Source organism: Poecilia reticulata, linkage group LG15 (genome assembly GCF_000633615.1).
Source record: "Poecilia reticulata strain Guanapo linkage group LG15, Guppy_female_1.0+MT, whole genome shotgun sequence".
Lineage (NCBI taxonomy): Eukaryota > Metazoa > Chordata > Actinopteri > Cyprinodontiformes > Poeciliidae > Poecilia > Poecilia reticulata.
In genome coordinates this window covers 17938156-17955174 of record NC_024345.1, presented here as the reverse complement: position 1 = coordinate 17955174, position 17019 = coordinate 17938156, and the positions used below count along the sequence as shown (strand labels likewise).

At 36.5% G+C, this 17019-nt stretch overlaps 2 protein-coding genes across 3 annotated transcripts in view; one reads left to right on the top strand and one right to left on the bottom strand.

Moving 5' to 3' along the window:
• Nucleotides 1–17019, bottom strand: part of mcph1 (microcephalin 1) — a 34620-nt gene that overhangs the window by 4942 nt on the left and 12659 nt on the right. The gene's annotated exons all lie outside the window — the stretch shown is intronic.
• Nucleotides 3894–16853, top strand: angpt2a (angiopoietin 2a). Its single transcript, XM_008429777.2, has 9 exons — nt 3894–4644; nt 8113–8268; nt 9110–9231; nt 9330–9568; nt 10270–10397; nt 10735–10836; nt 11507–11673; nt 13114–13244; nt 15781–16853. Exons 1-9 carry the CDS (start codon nt 4387–4389, stop codon nt 15951–15953), a joined length of 1476 nt encoding a protein of 491 aa, XP_008427999.1. The 5' UTR covers nt 3894–4386; the 3' UTR covers nt 15954–16853.

Below are 17019 nucleotides of genomic sequence, written 5' to 3'. Positions count from 1 at the left end.
GATCATTTATTTGCCTTTCTTCTTCTTAGTTTTGGGTACAAAAAGAGATGTCATTTGCTGTGAAATATTTAAAACTGACCATGGAACATTTCACAACTTTCTTGGTACTTGCTTACACAATCAAAATGTCAAAGTAATTTTCTACAAACTACTCTTAGTTTGTTGTAATTGATTGCTGTTACAACTCCAGTAAATAGCGTGTAGGATACTTGGTTGTTTTAGTTCCAATCTGTTGCAGATCAGGACCATATCATAGGAAATACGGTGTAATATCAAATGTTTGCTAAAAAGATTGATCTTATTACATTCAAATAGCTATGAGATTTGAGTATTTAGATTTTGTGTGTGGCCTCCACTTAAAAAAAATGGAAGTAGGTCAGAAATTAATATCACATTTTCACCAATTCATACCTCCATTTCACTTCTTCCTACTTCCATTTGTACCTCAAATAATTCTGGAAGTATGAAATTTCACCGCAACATAGTAATATTTTGACATGGTTCATTATTTTTTTTATAAATTCTGGAGGTAACTTTTAATGAACATGATTCATATTTAATTGATTTCAACTATTTTGTACTGTCTAAAATTTGTATAAATCTCAATTTCCATTTATTTTGGTTCTGGTCCCCTTTTAGGCATCTTATTAAATATGCCATGATCTGAAGTCAAACCAAAATGAGAAGAGAGTTCAATTTCCTGTGCTGTGTGAATGTTACAAGCTGAATGCATTCAAATTATATAAAGGAGGTGAAATGAAGCAGAACCCCTTACAACCATGTCAGCCCAACCACAATGATTTTGATTCAACTGGTTGCACAAGGCTTTGAGGAATGCAGATATGTAGGTTTTATGGTCTTGCTGTCAAAAGTGTGGTCACAGCAGTAAGTTAAAAGCTACTGGTTCTTTGTGTCCTTTTTGTAAACCTGATCTGATTTTTAAATGGGGTTCTATAAAGAGGAGGATATCATTTTCCTGTTCTGAGGCATGTAGTTCTCAAGACACTTATTTGTAAGTCGCACTATCACAAAGATGGCATTTTCCTGCATTTTAATCCAATCAAACAGAATTATTTTATTAATCCAAAAAGTGAGATTAAACACATTACATGTATATAAATTGTAAATATGTATTTAAAGGTATGGCCCTAGATACAACTTGTTGTGGAAAGCAGGAGTTCAGCTTAGCAGTACAATTAGTAATGTCATCAGCTTGAGGCAAGAAAAGCTTTATTTAATCAAAACTGTGACATTTAAACTGAGTCTTTTAAGGGCAGCTATTTAGTGATGGCTATATATTCTGGTATAGTTAAAATATGAATAATGTGTCTAGCTTAAAGCTTTCGAACAGAACAAGATGCTTTACTCATTTGAAATCCTGATCCGTTCATCTCTTCAGAAAGAAATAGTAAAATATTTTTTTAAAGTATTAAACGTCTAAAAAATAATGTCTATCAGGCACCAAAAAAAGCTATGTTTTGATATTTGAAAGGCCAAAGAAGCACATGGATTACAGAGGTAAAACTGTATGAAAAAAGTGAAGAGATGAAGGTTCCTAATTGCCTCCTGCTGGTAAATAGTATCTACTGGCAGTCATATTTTATTGTTCCTTTACTGCTGACATAGTAGAACAATGAAAACAAAAATACCACTGTGAATAGAGTGTATAAATGCCACCCCCCTGCCGGGTACGAACTGATGCATGGTGAGTACAAAATGTGCCATGCCATTTGTTTTTGGAAAGAAGTAAAAGTAACAAATGGAAAAAACAACCGGGGTCAAAATGACAACTGGTCCAGAGGCAAACTCACTCCTGATGGTAAACAATGAGCTGAAGAACTCATAAAAACTCACATTCACTGCATGACTGTTACTGTTATAGAAATGTTATCTCAACAAATTTTACTGCAACATATCAATACTTCCTTTGGGCTCCTGAAATTAACAGACCTACTCTTCTTCACAATGAAAACTCCACATCCTTACCTCAGCAGACCAGTCGATATGTCTGCTGCCATATATTGCAGTAACATTAATCTTGCAGGGCACAGCGAGTCAGCAGGCAGACAGCCTTCGCTGCCTTGTGACCATGCAAGGATGAATTGATCTCGACATCCCCCATGTAGTGAAGTGCAGTGTTTGCTTGACAGTTCAGCAGATGTTCCCTGTGCTCACAGCATGAGGAAACAGTCTGGCGTGTGGTATGCATAGGATGTGGCCCAGTGATAAATTCAGTGAATGAATGGCCCCTTGAGGTAAAGCTGTTAAAATGAATAACTGTTCCTGTTCCCGGCCTCCCGTGTGCCGTCAAAAACCATAAAGCAAACTGAGACGCAAAAAAGTGGTGCAAATGAACGTCCCATGACACTGACTCAGCCAGAGCACCTGAACAAAGTCGGTGTTTTTAAAATGACGACAAGTCCTTCCTCTTTAGTAATGCCCCTTAAATATGTTGCATTTCCCTCATACAGTCAGGGTTACATCAGCTCACTTCCTACAATTCTGCAGAGAGCCAGTCCGAGGCTTTCCCGTCAAAGAATGATTTGTGCTGTAGTTGACACTAAAAGGTGGTTGAATTGAACTAATATTTGCATACGTCATATACAATACAGAGGGAATTATGCATTAAGCTGTTTTCTTCTTGAAAAATCTTTGGGCTGTGGAAAATGTTGCAGAAGACCATTCGTAAGCATCTTTCATGATAACCATTCCAACAGGTAGTAATGTAACCTACCATGACATATTTCTGGGAAGCAGTCTTATAATGCTGCATTTAATTTACAGAACAGATCATTTTGGAGCGCATCTGAAACAATTAAGACCACTTTGGCGTAAAACCTTTTTAAACAATTTCCACAAACATCAAATTAACGTTAGAAACTTCCCAACAAGTTGTTTCTATGCCAAGAGAAAAGGGAACAACTTTCTCGGATATTAAAATAGTCACTTCAGCACTGTTCTCCTATGATATGAAGACCACTTACATTTTCACAAAGATGTAGCAAATTATATTTTTGTTAGAATTCACCAAATGATTACTTCAGGTTGCAGCAGCAGCAACTAAAACGCATTTCACAAGTTGCTACATATTCAATTTTTACATCTGACAGAACCGAGTTGGGTGTTATTATTCACGTTACACAAATCATAAAAAGACACGAGACTCAAGTTGGCTTCTGATTTGGCAGAGAGGTAAAGGCTTATTTTTTCTCTCTTTTTTTGGCATTTGGTCAAACTCAGGTCAGATCATTTTCACAATCTTTGAAACACACTTGCCAAACCTGGGAGTGTTTATTCTACCTTACAATCCTTTAAAGTACAGAGTGTCAATTTTGAAGACTATTCTTGGTGTCAAATAAAAACACAAACAGCTGTTTCATTTAAAGCTCTGCTCTGGACTGGGTTAGTCATACTGAGTAAATATGGTCCTGTCCACAATAATTAAGCCAGTCCAGAGCAGAGACGTTAAGTTAGGGGATTGCTCTTCTTCTTTAGAAGTAAAAATCTTCTTTGTAGTAAAAATCTAAAAACCCACTGGAAACATCCCTGAAGTAACTTAAAGACTTGCCTAAAGTTGAACGATCAAAGCCTAAATGATTGTTTAAACTGTTTAGTACAGCCATGCCGTATTTTTTATTTAAACTTTTTAATCTGTTTATGTATGACAGTTTAGAAGATGCACATTTTAGCTCATAGACATCGCATGATTTTAGCTTGACTGAAAAACTCTGGTCAGTTTTGGTTGCTCACATTCATATTTAAACTAGCTAAGACTGGACACTTATGATAAAATGAATGCAACCTCTTAAAAGGACAAAGGAAGAAATAAGAGGAAACAAAAGCCTTCCGTTGAATCTCCTGTTCAAGCGTCTGGTATGTGTGTTGTAAGCCGGGAAGCAATTTTCAATGAATGGGAAGACACTGTTAGCATCAAAGACTGCGCTGAATGTGCATGGCGGCATCCTGAAAACAACACGTGTGATCTGCAGAGGATATAGCGGAGGATGTGTAGTCTGTGCATCTGCTTCTGTGTGTTTAGCGAGTACTGAAAGGAATCTCCACTTCACATCTTTTCACAGTGACTGGTCACAGTAAAGGGGGGAGTGGTTTAAACTCACAGTTAGTGTTTAGACCACTTTAGCAAGTGGTCGGGGGACTGATGAAAGGCGAGCACATGCAGTCCGGCACCACTGAGGTAAAGACACGCTACCTCAAATTTCTGATTGCTTTCTCTCCACCTACCAAGGAGGTTTTTAAAAGGAGCCTGCAGAAACTTCAGAGAGCTGTTAACACTTGAATGCAGCTTGGGAAAGACCTCTAATGAGAGAAGACTAAAAACAAAAACTAACCAAAAATCAATCTCTACAATCTTTTGAGCAAAGAGTAATGAAGATGTTTAATGTGGATTTGCTCATTTTAAGTTTCTGCCTTGGTTTGGGAACACAGTATGGTGCTGTTGGCAAGAGACAGTATCAGATCCAAAACGGCCCGTGTAGCTACACTTTTCTGCTGCCTGAGCAAGAGAACTGCCAAAGCACCTACAACTATCCTGATCAAAAGGATGGACCAATGGACGACGAGTCGGTTCAGAGACTGGAACAACTGGAGATGGGCATGGAGAACAACACACAGTGGCTGCTTAAGGTAAACTTTTTCTCGCATCATAATATCTCCCTACCAATGTCAGCTTTTATATTATTGATTTAGAATTTTTTAGGAAAAAAAACATAACATATCAGTTAATCAAGAAACATCAGTGCTGTTTGAGAGAAATGTGTAGAAAAACTGTGAAGTGGAAACATCAATGTCAGTCCATAGTCCATGTGTCTCATAGTGAAAAACATTTAATGAAAGCCTACAAAGCTGTTACTAATTGTGTATTGATTTTGCCATGCAAAGTCATATGGATATATAAAGTTGAGTGACAAAGATTCAACACAGATGCAGGATGCATTTCTGTCTCTGTCTACTAAAGATTCTTTTTTTTTGTAAAGATAAATAAAATGTTTTTCTTCTCAAAATCACTTTAATCTCACTTCCTCATCATGAGATTAAAGACAAACAAAATGAGCCAAATAGATCAAATCAATCTCATGCAAAAGAAGTTTTGGTCGACCGCATGAGAACCATCAGACAGCGAAATTCACTCGTACAAACTCAAGTGTTGCCTCACATGTCAAAGCAAGCTCTAACAGCACCTCTTATGCACTTACAGGGGGCATGTTTCAAAGCACACCATTTCTCAGAAGACTACTTTGGGATGATAATGTGTCTATAAAAACTTAACTGTATGTGTATCAGACTACTTTAGACATTTTTCCAATTGTGCAGGTAAAGGAGACTGTATATTTCTCCTGGTAAGAAAGTGTTATGAAATTAAATTTTATCTCAATATTTAGTGGCAAATGTTAGTATAACGAAAGTGACATCATATCAAAAACTTGTTGAGTATTAATTTGTCACTATGTGAAACTAGAGTCCCACAAACGCAAATGTTAGTCCAAAAACAAAACCTTCCCTATTTTATAAGAGACTACCCCAGTGCACCAGGAACATTTAGTTACACTTTACAGCTAAACTGCACCCAGTATTTGCATTAAATCATATGTTGAAATATACTAATTAATAATAGCAAAATTTATTTAAATAAACTAATAATAATAAAAAAACTGAGAAAAAACATAACTATAGTGATAAGTTAAAAAGGTTTGCAAACATAATCAATTAGAGCTTATCATTATGATAAATCATAAATTAATTTTATTCCACACAGTAAGAAATGACAATGTCCTGGTAACCTTTTGTCATATTTCACTGTACATTGAAAAAAAATGTGGCCTAGGAATCAATGTGACTGATACATTCATTCCTAATTACTTCTAGCATTGAACCTTACTCCAGATGGACAAACTGATGAAACAGGATAACCTGTAAAAAAAGAAAATCATAAACAGAGAATAAATAAGGAATAAAAGAAAATATATGTGTCCTAGTAACTATAGTTTTAAAATGACAACCTATTAGAAATTAGATGTTATTTGATCCACATCCTTTCTCATCCAAAATAATAAATTCCACTTATTAACACAGCTTATGAATAAAAATACTCTGTTCTTCTATGTTGCGGCAGACATGAAGTTTCCACTGGAGAATAACTTGAAATTTGAAAATCCAGTTTTAAGATGTAGAATTTTATTTTGCACAAAAAACATGACAAACTGTCTCAGTCCCATAAGACCCTGAGGAGCAATAAGACAGTAAAGAGGAGTGAATGCTGAATAAATGGATGATGCATTAGGCTCAATTAACTGTAAGTAAAGTGGCTCAACAAGGTTGTGAACCTTTTTCTGGACATGGCGAGATGAAAGAGAAGCATAAATAACTTCAAACAATTCAGGGTCAACGGAAAGCAGCGTGCCAATGCTAATTTAAACTCATCACCAATCAATCTATTAATTTGTCCAATGAGCGTTCATTCTCCAACGGCAGATGACAGCTAAGACAAAAGAAGTCGACGTTTCTCGTGATTGAGGAACTCCGTCATTCCTCTCTGACGCTTTTCAGGCACTCGGAGTAAACAACTGATTAGATCACGAACTGTCAATCGGATATCCTCCCACACAGTTGAAATAATAATGCTCCACACATCTGTGTGTACCCAAGAACATAAACACACCAGATACAAGAAAAAGGAAGGCAAACAAAAGCGTAAACTGAACATCTTAGCTGAAGTTCTTTCCAAATGGTAATAATGTTTTGGTGTTATGAACGGAAGAGTGGAAGAGAAGGAAAACTTATGCAATGTTGGTGTTGGTGACAAAGAGAGAGCCCTACCAACGCTGGTTTCCAGTTGGACTGTAATGAAGGATGTAACTCCTCACTCAACACTTCCATCCTGTTTACGAGTCGTGTGACCTGATTGCTGCTCAGGAACACACAGCAGGAAATAACTTAATGATTAGTTTCAGTCTAAATCTAGCCTTTCTGTAAGGTAGATAAGAACAAATATGGGAATGTGTGTCGCTACGTCACAACTCTAATTGCTTTGTGGTATAGAATTTGAATTAAAGCTCACTGAAAGAAAATATTAAATTTTAGTAATATTAGAAAATATGTAAGACTTCATCATCAACCGACTCAGTTTGTTTCGCAATAGTTTTTTTTCTTCTAAATACCATGCTATGACAAAAATGTTTAAAACAAGCTGCGTTAGTCAAAAGTATAAAAACAATTATTCTTCCTGCTGCAAAAGTAAGGTATATAGCCAAAGGTTCTCTCATAAAATTACTGAATTCAGGTGTTCCTTATGATCACCCTCCAGCACCTGACCATGCAGACTTCATCTACAAACCTTTGTAAAAGAATTTCCAAACAGGCAAAATATTTTTTTCTTATAAGTCATGGTAAAGTGTAGAAACGGGTGGGGGAGGGGCAGTCCTGTTATTAAACCGATTATTTCAGGACTTTCAGCAGTTTACATTCAAAAGGACTTTAAATTGAAGAAACAGAAGTGGATTTATTTTCTTTAGTTAACCAGAACTACTTGAGCCCTGCATATACAGGTACATCCTAGTAAATGGGAATTTGAGGCTTGTTTGTCAGATTTAAAGTGCCTTTAACAAATAACCTTTAATGATGTATTAAAAATACTCTTCATTAAGCATGCGGTTCTGTATTAAAATGTTTTCTTCTTGATCTGATAAAAAATGCAAATCTCAAATGTTGTGGAAAATCATAATTAACCAAAACAAAGGCCTGAAAACATCAGTCTGAATGTAATTAACTTATGTTTAGAGACATAAGTTAATGTAATAACATAACTCTTCAATAATATTCTAATTCATTGAGATGCCCCTGTTCTGTGATGCTGGTAAACAGAGTATGAAGCAAGACATATTGGGTCCCTGATTTAACTTTTATTTCTCCTCCAGCAACAGAGGTGGAGCCCTTTCTTCTTCAATTTATATTAAAACACAGCAAGCGTGAAGCGCCTGTCATGAACCTTGACATCAATGAACAATAAAACTGCAGGTCATGCGGAGAAAGAAAAGATCAATAACTCTTACAAACTGCCTCAGGTTAACTTTTTTTTTTTTTAAATCTGTGTTGCAGTTGGAGAACTACATACAGGACAGCATGAAACATGACGTGCTCCAGCTCCAACAGGCTGCCGTACACAACCACACGGCTACGATGATTGAAATTGGGGCGAACCTGCTGAGTCAAACTGCTGAGCAAACAAGGAAACTCACTACTGTGGAAGCGCAGGTGAGCCTGGACCTTCTGTTATTCCCAAACACATGGAAATAACATGCAGGAGGCAAAGCAACATACAATTGTTCACCCTTCCTGTTCTGTGCGAGCAAAATCTCACTTAAGCGCTTTCTGTGACACGCTGCGGTGAATAATATAGCTTCGGCAGGTTAAAAAATAAGCAATGGAGAAAAACATGTATGACGAAGTCAGTTTATTATTGTGGCTGCACGTCAATGACCTTGTGTGAGCCAACTGTACAGCATTTCCTGTTATTAGCACACTCGTATTCCCAGAGAAGGGGTCTATCAGTTTGTCACAATCAGACATCCGTCTGTTCAAAGACATCAACAGCTCCAATGGAGACACACAGCCAGGATCCATGTAAACAACCTGCGTTTTGCTGAGTTCAGTTCCTCCAAACTGGGAAATTAGTGGCAAGGTCAACAACCCCGGAGTTTAGTTCAATACATTGGAGTGTGAAAATATGTGGGGTTTCAGTGGTTTGCCCTTGTTTAGGTACGTCTAGAGTATTGTGGTATAGCTGTGCTTTCCTGTGCAGCTTTTCCATTTTGCAAATGGTTATTAGTTCAATCTAGAGGTGCAAACAGGACTTTGTGTTCCAACTTCATCATCTAATGGAAAACCCAGCTAAATTTGGGTTTTCCATTGAGTCATCAATGTTATCACAGTTGCATTTACTAATTTGTTGTTCACAGTATATCAACAGTGTCGGTGCTCCTTTACAATGAAACACCACATGTTTTGAGTTCAATTACTGAAGATCTATTTTAATTTTTTTTTTTAATTGAAATTAAACAGGCTGTTAAAGTATGCCTTGTTACTTTGGCACTAGGTAATCCATCACACAACTCGACTTGAGCGCCAACTTCTTGAAAATTCCCTGTCGACCAACAACTTGGAAAAGCAACTCATAGTCCAGTCAAATGAAATCAGCAAACTGAACAATAAAAACAGGTAAGGAAATGTGATGAAAAGCTGAATTGTTACCAACAAATTGCTATAGTAAGTGAAGCCAGAATGGCTCTTTGTATCGCCTTTTATCCCCTCTTTAGCCTTCTAGAGAAAAAGGTGATAGAGATCGAGAAGCAGAGGCAAGTGGAGCAAAAAACACTTCGAGAAGAAAAGGAGCAGCTTCAGTCGCTAATACTGAGGCAGACGGCCATCATCGGGGAACTGGAGCAGCAGCTGCTCAAAGTTTCCTCCAACAACTCTGTTTTACACCATCAACAGCAGGAGATATTGGACACAGTGAACAGCCTGATACAGATATTATCTACCGGATCTGTCCAAGGTGAGCCGTAACAGCAGGTGGATCTTTAGGCAATGGGTACTGCTTGAATCAGAACAAGTAGGGATCTTTCAATTCTCTCCCACACAGCACACATTTACTTATTCAGGTGCTGTAAATGTAGAGCAATTTCCATATTTATTAGCACCCCAGAACAAGATATGAGGACAACTTTTGAACAAAATTGTCTTTAATTTCTTTGAAAAAAAAAATAAAAATACTCCAGCAGTAACTTTTGGATATTTCTTCACGACTCTTATCATCCTCCTCAACATATGTCATGCAAAGATAAACTTGTGTCCTCATCTAGTCTCGTTTCTCATTTCCACTTGTTTTGAAAACTTTTTTTGTGTGGCTGTAGACCGAGTTGGATTTGGGGAAGTAGCTATTTTCTTGTAGGCAATTTGCCTTCCTGACACAGAGACATAAAATATTTGAAAGGCATATAAAAATATATTTACTTTAACAAAATATATGCTGTTTTTGTTTGCTTTTTTGGGGAGAAATTGTGTTTCATTCACAGAAATTACACTGATGTATTCACCAAAATGTAGAACTGGGAAACAATGTCTTTCGTTCATTCATTAATTTTACAGACTAATGAAATTATACATATCTGAAACTAATATGAACACGAGCTACATATTGCATCTAAATTCTCTTCAAACGTGTCCTGATAAAATAACGGCATATATGTTTTGCAGAACCCAAAATTGCCATGATGCAAGACACTCCAACCACATACATGGACTGTGCTGCCGTCTATAAGTCAGGAAACATCAAAAGTGGCGTCTACACTCTCACAATCCCCAACACCACCATAGAGTTTAAGGTAAAGTGTCCCCAGTTCATTGTCTAAATATATTTGGCCTGGACGTGTGTATGAGAACCAAAAAGAAAAAAAAAAAAGCAGTATACATGTTACCAAAAATTCACAGACCTACTACATTCTTGAGGGTGGATAGATAATGTTCATAGACTTCTCATAATACGCAATCTTAAACAAAAACTATAATCTCCTTAAAAACTTTTAAATTCTTTCCCCAGAACAGCATCTTGATTGAACACAAACTAGGTGGCACCATCGCATTAAAAATAAGCATCACGTTCTAACTTTCAGGGCCATTTATGAGCCTTCAATCACAGCACTGTTTTCTTTGTGTCTGAAGGCTTTCTGTGACATGGAGACAGAAGGAGGCGGCTGGACGGTACTACAAAAACGCTTCGAGGGCCGTGTTGACTTTCACCGTACGTGGCAAGAGTACAAAAAGGTAGAGGCAATCAAAAAGAAATTCTTTACGAAGAAAAAACATAACCTAGGTTACAGTTTTCACTCCAGATCTACATACCAGCAGCCTGAATTAGTCTGGGTCATTGACCATTTTCCCCAACGTGGCTTAGTCTGCACAGTCAGTCTGAGGCGTTTCCCGAACTCTATTCAAAGAGAACAGCCAAGATGTGCATGGGAGTTGTGCACAGGCTCCCTGCATTTTGAAGTCATAATAATGTCAGCTATTTGCAATCATTAAAGGAGACAACTCAACCACGGCGTATTCGGCACGTCTAAAACGGTGCTGACGGTACGCCATCATCAAAGAGTATGGATGAACCTTAAGCGTAGCGTGTAGCGCTGATGACTCTAAATGGGAGAGAAATGAGCAAACAAGATGCTGAAAAGATCCATAATCCCTAAATACAGTCATTACAAAACCATTCTCATTTTTCCCCCCCTGACACTGAAAGGTTGTATTGGTGGAGAAGATCAGTGTCTGTTTTGTTTTGACAAAATATGTCAGTAAGGGTGGGGGGGAGGACTTTCAGTTTTATAGCAAAAAAAAAATAGGCAGTAGTACTCTGCTGGCTTTGCTAAGGAAGAAAAAAGGTGAATAATGCCATCAGGGGTTTCACGAGGTTTAATTACATTTCTTTGTGTCTTTTCAGGGATTTGGAGAACCGTCAGGTGAATACTGGCTGGGAAATGAATTCGTCTCCAGACTGACAATTCAACAATCATACAAATTAAAAGTCCAGCTGAGCGACTGGGAAGGAAACTCTGCTTTCTCTCAATACGATCAGTTCTCTCTGGATGGTGAAGCACAAAATTACAGGTTTGTTCGGGCACTTCAGCAGAATTGTTTATGCGTGCAATTTTGATTAAGCAAAAAATAATTAAAGCTCACAAAATTCTGCTTAACATGAAAAAGAAGTCAGTGTATAGTCTTACAACAGTGCTTTTGAAGAGTATTCTCTGAAGATAATTAGTATAAAAACACAATACTAAGACAATTCACCATCAAAGAGTGCTATGGAAGTTCAGCATAAAAGCTCACTCTTTGCAATTATTCTGAATTACTTTTTTTGGTCAACATTCAGACAAGTCAAAATATTACAGAAGTAATTTTGATCAACCAAATTAAATGTGCACCATCTTGAAAAACATTAAAATCAAGAACTCTTCGAAGCACTACAGGCTGGTTCATGGTATGAAGATATACAAAACATAGAAAAGAAAAGGAAGTTATGACAGCTTCGATAGACAGACTTTCTAATCAGATGCTAATCAAAGAGCCAGAGAAACTGGAGTTTTCTCCAACTAATCTAAAAGAAGTGCAATACAATTTTTACTTCCCTTGTTAAAGACAGCTTCTTCTTTTTATACTTATTGAGTAAAACAGTGTGGAAACGAACGGAGCTCTACTCATCATTCCTATTAAGGCAACATTGATTAATTCTATAATTAATTCGTTCTATATTTTTATTTACTCTATATATCAAAATATCAAAAACACACAATAACATTTTAGAGCTAGAGCTGCAAAAACTTAGGAAAACATTTCACTGTTATTTTTAAATTTGTAAGCAGATCCTCAAGCAGTACCACCAGAGTATTTTTAATCACCATCGTATCCCCAGCTATCAGTATTTCTGCATAAATGATCACATGCCATTTTATTTAATCAACTTCAAAAGTAAATGCATAAAACTGTAAATGCTGACCAGTTACCTTTACACCTCATAGGCAAAACATGCCATAATAATTTTTTTTAAAAGCGGTTCTCCACACTGACGTACTGGCATTAGGCCAAAGAAAATCTAATAAAGCGGGTCAGTGTTTGAAAAATAGGAAGCACATAAAATGTCCTTTTTTGACATTCAGTCTGAAGATTTGGCAATAATAAAACCTTCATATTCAAATGTGGGCTGGGAAAAGGTTTCTTCGTACGAAATTAACAGATAGTATTCCTGTTTGACAACATATTTATTCTGTTGAGTTTGATGTTACTCTTAAAGCTTAAGGATGAACTGCAAAACAGCAAACAAAAACCATTTCCATAACGTCAACACTTTGCTGATGAAATTCTCAAGGAAAACTAAATGAACAAGTAATTAAAGAAATGATAAAAACTAATAATAATAGTTTAGTTTTCATGCTTTATACCCAATCGGGAAATAAAAAAAAACTATAAGAACTAAGTATTGCCTTTTGAGGAACGGTAATCACAGACTTCCTCCTCTTCTTCCTCCATTTTTTCTTCTCCTTTCTACAGGATACACCTTAAAGGCTACAGTGGAACTGCAGGCAAAATAAGCAGCATTGGGCAGCCAGGAAGTGATTTTAGTACAAAGGACGCAGACAATGACAAATGTGTTTGCAAGTGCTCACAACTAACAACAGGAGGTAAGAAATACATTCTATAAACATTGTATGTGCTTGGGTAATTCTGCAACCAAAAAGATATATAAATGGGTTGATAACAATTACACTCACAGAACAAAAATCCTGGCATTAGCCCCAAAGTCTTCAAGGACATTTTAAAGGCCGCTGTACCTTTTATGGCAGTGTCAAAGAGCACAATTAGCTCAGGCTTAATCACCGATCTGCTCATTGGGGAATTCAACATTGACAATAGCTGACATTAACAGCCTGGGAACAGAGCTTTTCCCTCTCTCCTCCGGTAGCTTAAAAAGCCCTTCACAATCCCCCTGAAAGTGACTCAACTTTTCTTTATCTGAAACCGGGACTGCCAAGAGAAGTTCAGAATGATAAAAACCGTAACCTCATCTCCTTTTCTACTATGAGGGTTCAAAGGCACATTAAAAACACAGCCATGGCTGGGTGGGACCAGGTCAAAAAAGGGAAAAAAAAAGAAAAAGTAATCTCTGAGTACAAAACTGAATGAATAGAAAATAGACTAAAAGTTGAATGTCTCAAATTTGTATGGAAAATGAGTAGAGATACCTCCAATTTATATACACACACAAAAACAAAGATTAGAAACAGACATGTACTAGTTGTTCTGGAGGGAAATATAAATATTCTCTGAAAAATGTCAATAGAAATGTCATAGCAAACCTCATCGATATGAACTATGGAAAAATCCTGTAATTATAGTCTGATAAAAGCTGGATAATGAAAAAGAAGTGCAAGGGTGGATTTAATTAGGATATAATTATGCAGAATGCTCCTCATCAGTATCAGTAAGTGTATAATAATCAACTCCCACAAGCCTAATATAACCAGACCACTGACTGAGCTATCACTCATCAAGTTGCATTGACAATAATACTTGAAAAAGTGGAAAAAAATACAACAACTTTTTAATCTGAACTATTTCTAATGACTGAGATTAAACACTCCTTTAAAGATAGCCTAATTCTGACTTAATTACATTAATTACTGTAAAAAAAACAACATTCTGCTATTTCTGGGTACAAAGTAAACATGTATCTAAGTTACAAGGAGGCTACTTGGATTTTACTTATAGGTATGTAACTTATAACTTTGTTTCATGCATAAATTAGCATATGTTTATGTTATATGAATGTGCTCCAAGTCTTAAGTATTTTTTAATATACTTTAAGGCTGGCGTTGCTTCCAAAGGTCACAAATTGTTTTTCATCTTCATCGGTTGGAGGGATCGGTTTTATGAAGTGAACCTCTGGAAAAATCCTCAACTTCTAAAAGGTTAATATCTTACCTGAAGGAGATGAAGCTCTTGGCACCTTAGTATAAATTCAGATTAATTGGTTTCTGAGTCTCAAAACAATATCTGCCATGTCACAAAAAGAGCATAGCTGTTTTTCCCCCTGCAAACCACAGTAACTGTCTTAAATAAAAGTAGTGGTAGAAGAGGTCGAAATATTAAGGCAGTTCTTTTTGGCCTTACCTTTTTTTTGGTAGTTTCCAAGTCGGAAAATAGTTTTTTAAAATATAAATTCTGTCCTCAGTACATGCTAGACACAGGAGTATCATCACTGGTGCACCAGGTGCAACCTTCTCCATTTTCTGTGTAAATAACAGTCAGCTTCTGTTTAAATAAAGGCATCATGGAAACACTAATGACATTAGAAGGTTCATTACTAGAGTCAGCAAAAACTGCTAGGTAATTTAGAGATTGGAGTTGGTTTAAAAGTGTGGTATTATGAATTTTTCAGGCACATAAAGCCATTTTATATCACAATCAAGTAAGTATGTTACTCTCGGTTGCTATAAAAATGCATTATATATATATATATAACATGACTTCAAAAAAAATTTGACTTAAAATCGGGCCTTTGTCTCTTTAAGCTAATCTTTCCAACACTCCGCTTTCATCAGGTCATCAGAACAGTGCTGTTCATTATCCCGTTTACAAGCATACTTATGAGTGGTGCAGTGAAAAGTAATTCCTACGATGAGTTCAGCGGACTCTCTGTTCCACTATTTGCTGCTGCCACTAGTATAGAGGAACTGAGTGGGGGGAGAAACGAGGGAGGGCACTTCTATGAGGCGGAAGCTCGGCTGCAGCTCCTGGGAGGAGCTTTGTGGAAATAAGCAGGACTTTGTGCGAGCAAAGCGTTTAGGCACCTGCAGCCCTGAATGGCTGCCACGGGAGATTCAAATATGCATGAAAGAAGATTAAAAAAAAAAAAAGTTTATTTGACAGAAGACTCCCACTTTCAGACAGTAGAAGTTCACTTAAAGTTTTGCCTATTTGGACCAAGCTTCGGCCTTCAGTTCCAACAAGTACAGATATATACTAAATGAAGAAGTCGAGGAGTTGTTAATGTAGGTAAGATATTAACTGCTGAAGTCCTCTTGAGAAATGAAAAGTTAAAAACTGCTAAACTGTTCCTTTAATCACATAAGTATTCACTAATGGTGATAGAAAAAGCAGAGATTAAAACACAAATTCTGTTGTATACATTAATATTAATGTGTTCTGATGTTCCAGGCTGGTGGTTTGATGCCTGCGGCCCATCCAATTTGAATGGGATGTATTACCAGAACGGCCAGAACTCCAACCGCTTCAATGGGATCAAATGGTACTACTGGAAAGGATCAGGATACTCACTGAAGTCGACTACCATGATGATCAGACCGACGGACTTCTCAGCCTTGCTTTGAGCCCATGTTCGTTAAATGAAGCGTTTCAAAAAATGCTGCCCAGAAAACACCAGTACCAAAAATAAAGGTTCCAGTGGAAGCCAAAGTACTTCATAAATATGTCTCTTCATACATAAATTTCTCCTTATTTATGTCTTTATAAATTTGATCTCAAGGGTTTGTGCACATTAAAAAATGCTGACAGCTTAGACACAGTATTTATACTCTGTAAATGCCATCGTAAAAGTTCGACACAAAGATACGTACTTCAGCATAATTTCAATATTTGTCCGACTGTGATCAGAATACCAGCAGATGATATTGTATAGATAGACCATGGTACAAGATAAATAACTGGCTCAAAGTGTTTTTTTAGATATATTCCAGATATTTTTATGATCTAAATGTTAGAACCACAGGAATGTTTTTTTCTACAAAAAGTTTTTTTGTTGTTTTGTTCAGAATGTATGTACATTTGATGTTTAATTTATATGTTCATGTTAGGGATAATATTTATGTCTACTATACATATAGAGGAAATCTGAGTGTTAGAATCCAAGTTTCTTAATTATGACTGTACAAGCAAACTCAAAAATTATATATTTTAATATATTCTGAGAGAACTCATAAAATACAAGCAGGATGATTATGTTTTTGTAATAGAAATGTATTTTAGAAAAATAATTTTTGTTTTGATTTAACTTAAATTGTTAACACTGGCTTTATGGGTTTATTAGAAATGCCTTAGAAGCCATTTTGTTACTTAAGTTGAATGCCATCAACTAGTCAGGACTCAAGTTTCCTTTGTGTTAGCTGACCACATCTCTTTACTGCTTCAACAGGAACATTTTCTGCATTGTTTAGTAAAATGTTTGCTTCGGTTTCTCAAGTGCAACATAAACAATAAATCTAAACGGATCAAAATCAGTGTAATGTTCCTTTCTATAAACAAACAGTAACCAAGCATCTGAAAATGATTAACATAGAAATCAGCAGGTTTTTTTTTAAGTAGAATGAAATGTAACCTTTTCCTTATGTCATCTATGTGTACTTCCTGCAAGTATGCATGATATATTAAAAATGGGGG

Bases quoted from the DNA above. Each gene is read 5' to 3' on its own strand.
- angpt2a (XM_008429777.2), top strand. From the start codon at position 4,387: ATGAAGATGTTTAATGTGGATTTGCTCATTTTAAGTTTCTGCCTTGGT. The intron at 4,645-8,112 runs GTAAACTTTTTC...TCTGTGTTGCAG, and splicing joins ACACACAGTGGCTGCTTAAG to TTGGAGAACTACATACAGGA. The intron at 10,837-11,506 runs GTAGAGGCAATC...GTGTCTTTTCAG, and splicing joins CGTGGCAAGAGTACAAAAAG to GGATTTGGAGAACCGTCAGG.